Source organism: Buceros rhinoceros, unplaced genomic scaffold (assembly GCF_000710305.1).
Source record: "Buceros rhinoceros silvestris isolate BGI_N320 unplaced genomic scaffold, ASM71030v1 scaffold31989, whole genome shotgun sequence".
Taxonomy (NCBI): domain Eukaryota; kingdom Metazoa; phylum Chordata; class Aves; order Bucerotiformes; family Bucerotidae; genus Buceros; species Buceros rhinoceros.
In genome coordinates, this window is record NW_010430291.1 from 3,206 (window position 1) to 4,716 (window position 1,511).

Consider the following 1,511-nt stretch of genomic DNA (forward strand, 5'->3'; position numbering starts at 1 on the left):
ATGAATCTGGCCTGACTCTGCCTGTGTTCTCTCTGCAGCTTTTCACTTCCCCTCGTCAGTACTGCTCTGTTCTCCCCTCCAGAACTCCCAGCATCTTCCCGAGCTTTGCTCTTACCCTGAGTGCCCACAATCTCCATGTGCAGGTGGGCCAGCAGTAGCATCCAGAGCCCTCGAGAGGGACATGGGCTCCACCGCCCGCGCCCATCCGGGGTTTATCGCTCCGCTGCTGCCTGCGCTAACACCCCACCCCAGCAGCACCGGTTTTAGGATGGGGTGTGAAATGCTGATGGAACTGCCTGGAGCCAGCGCACGGCTCCCCCGCTCTGCAGCCAGCCAAAGCAACGCCCGCTCCCGGGCAGCACCGAGCAGATGAATCTGGCCCGACTCTTCCTGTGTTCTCTCTGCAGCTTTTTTAGGATGGGGTGTGAAATGCTGATGGAACTGCCTGGAGCCAGCGCACGGCTCCCCCGCTCTGCAGCCAGCCAAAGCAACGCCCGCTCCCGGGCAGCACCGAGCAGATGAATCTGGCCTGACTCTGCCTGTGTTCTCTCTGCAGCTTTTCACTTCCCCTCGTCAGTACTGCTCTGTTCTCCCCTCCAGAACTCCCAGCATCTTCCCGAGCTTTGCTCTTACCCTGAGTGCCCACAATCTCCATGTGCAGGTGGGCCAGGCCGCTGGCAGCGGACAGGGCCAGCTTGATCATGCCCTCGATAGTCACCGTGTATCGATTCAGGTAGTCAAAGAGCGAGCCATGCTCGTGGTAATCGGAGACGAGCCACAGCTGAGTCCACGTGCCATTATCTGCAGCAGGAAAGAGACTGTGCTCAGACAGACATGCCACGGGGACGGCGACAGCCATCGAGCACCCTGAGCCCTGGCTTTTTGGGACAGACAGAGCTCCTGGGTACGGCTGCAGCTCAACAGCCAACCTGGGGGCAAATAAGGCAAAGAACTTCAGGGGCAACACGACTTTGTAAGGCACAGCGGATGCACCTTGTCAAGCCAAGGGAAGAAAGACAGCTCCCATGGGCAGACTGCGCTGCTCTCCGGGCCAAGGTGCTTCTCACCTTTGTTATCCGCAGCAATAAACCCCAGGATGTTCTCGTGTCGCAGCATAACGGTCTGATAGATTTCCGCTTCCCTAAACCAGGACCGCTCCTCACGGGAAGAGAAGATTTTCACAGCTACGTCACCTCCGCGCCAGCGGCCACGCCACACCTCCCCAAAGCGGCCTTTGCCGATGATCTCCTGCAGGACGATTGTCCGAGCCACGGTCCGCTGGACAAAAAGTGGCAAACCTACGGACAGGGAATTGGAGGAATGGAAACAAACTCCTGAAACTCCGCAGTCAGAAGCAGAACATCATCAGACCTGCTGAGAGCGTGTGCACTGGAGACCCCAACACACGTTCCACACAGCAGATGTGGTGCTAAAGGTTTATTCCTGGGTCAAATACCAGCTTCTGGTAGTCTCTGCCTCCGTGGATTATCCTGCAGTTTCCACCTCCTGCT

The 1,511-nt window shown here is 57.8% G+C and overlaps 1 protein-coding gene across 1 annotated transcript in view; it reads right to left on the bottom strand.

Moving 5' to 3' along the window:
- Positions 1–1,511, bottom strand: part of ACVR1B (activin A receptor, type IB) — a 6,209-nt gene that overhangs the window by 2,250 nt on the left and 2,448 nt on the right. The window contains exons 3-4 of the mRNA XM_010142992.1: positions 1,068–1,298; positions 634–801 (exon numbers count right to left, since the gene is read on the bottom strand). Coding sequence (XP_010141294.1) covers positions 634–801; positions 1,068–1,298 — 399 coding nt within the window. The remainder of the gene's footprint in view (positions 1–633; positions 802–1,067; positions 1,299–1,511) is intronic.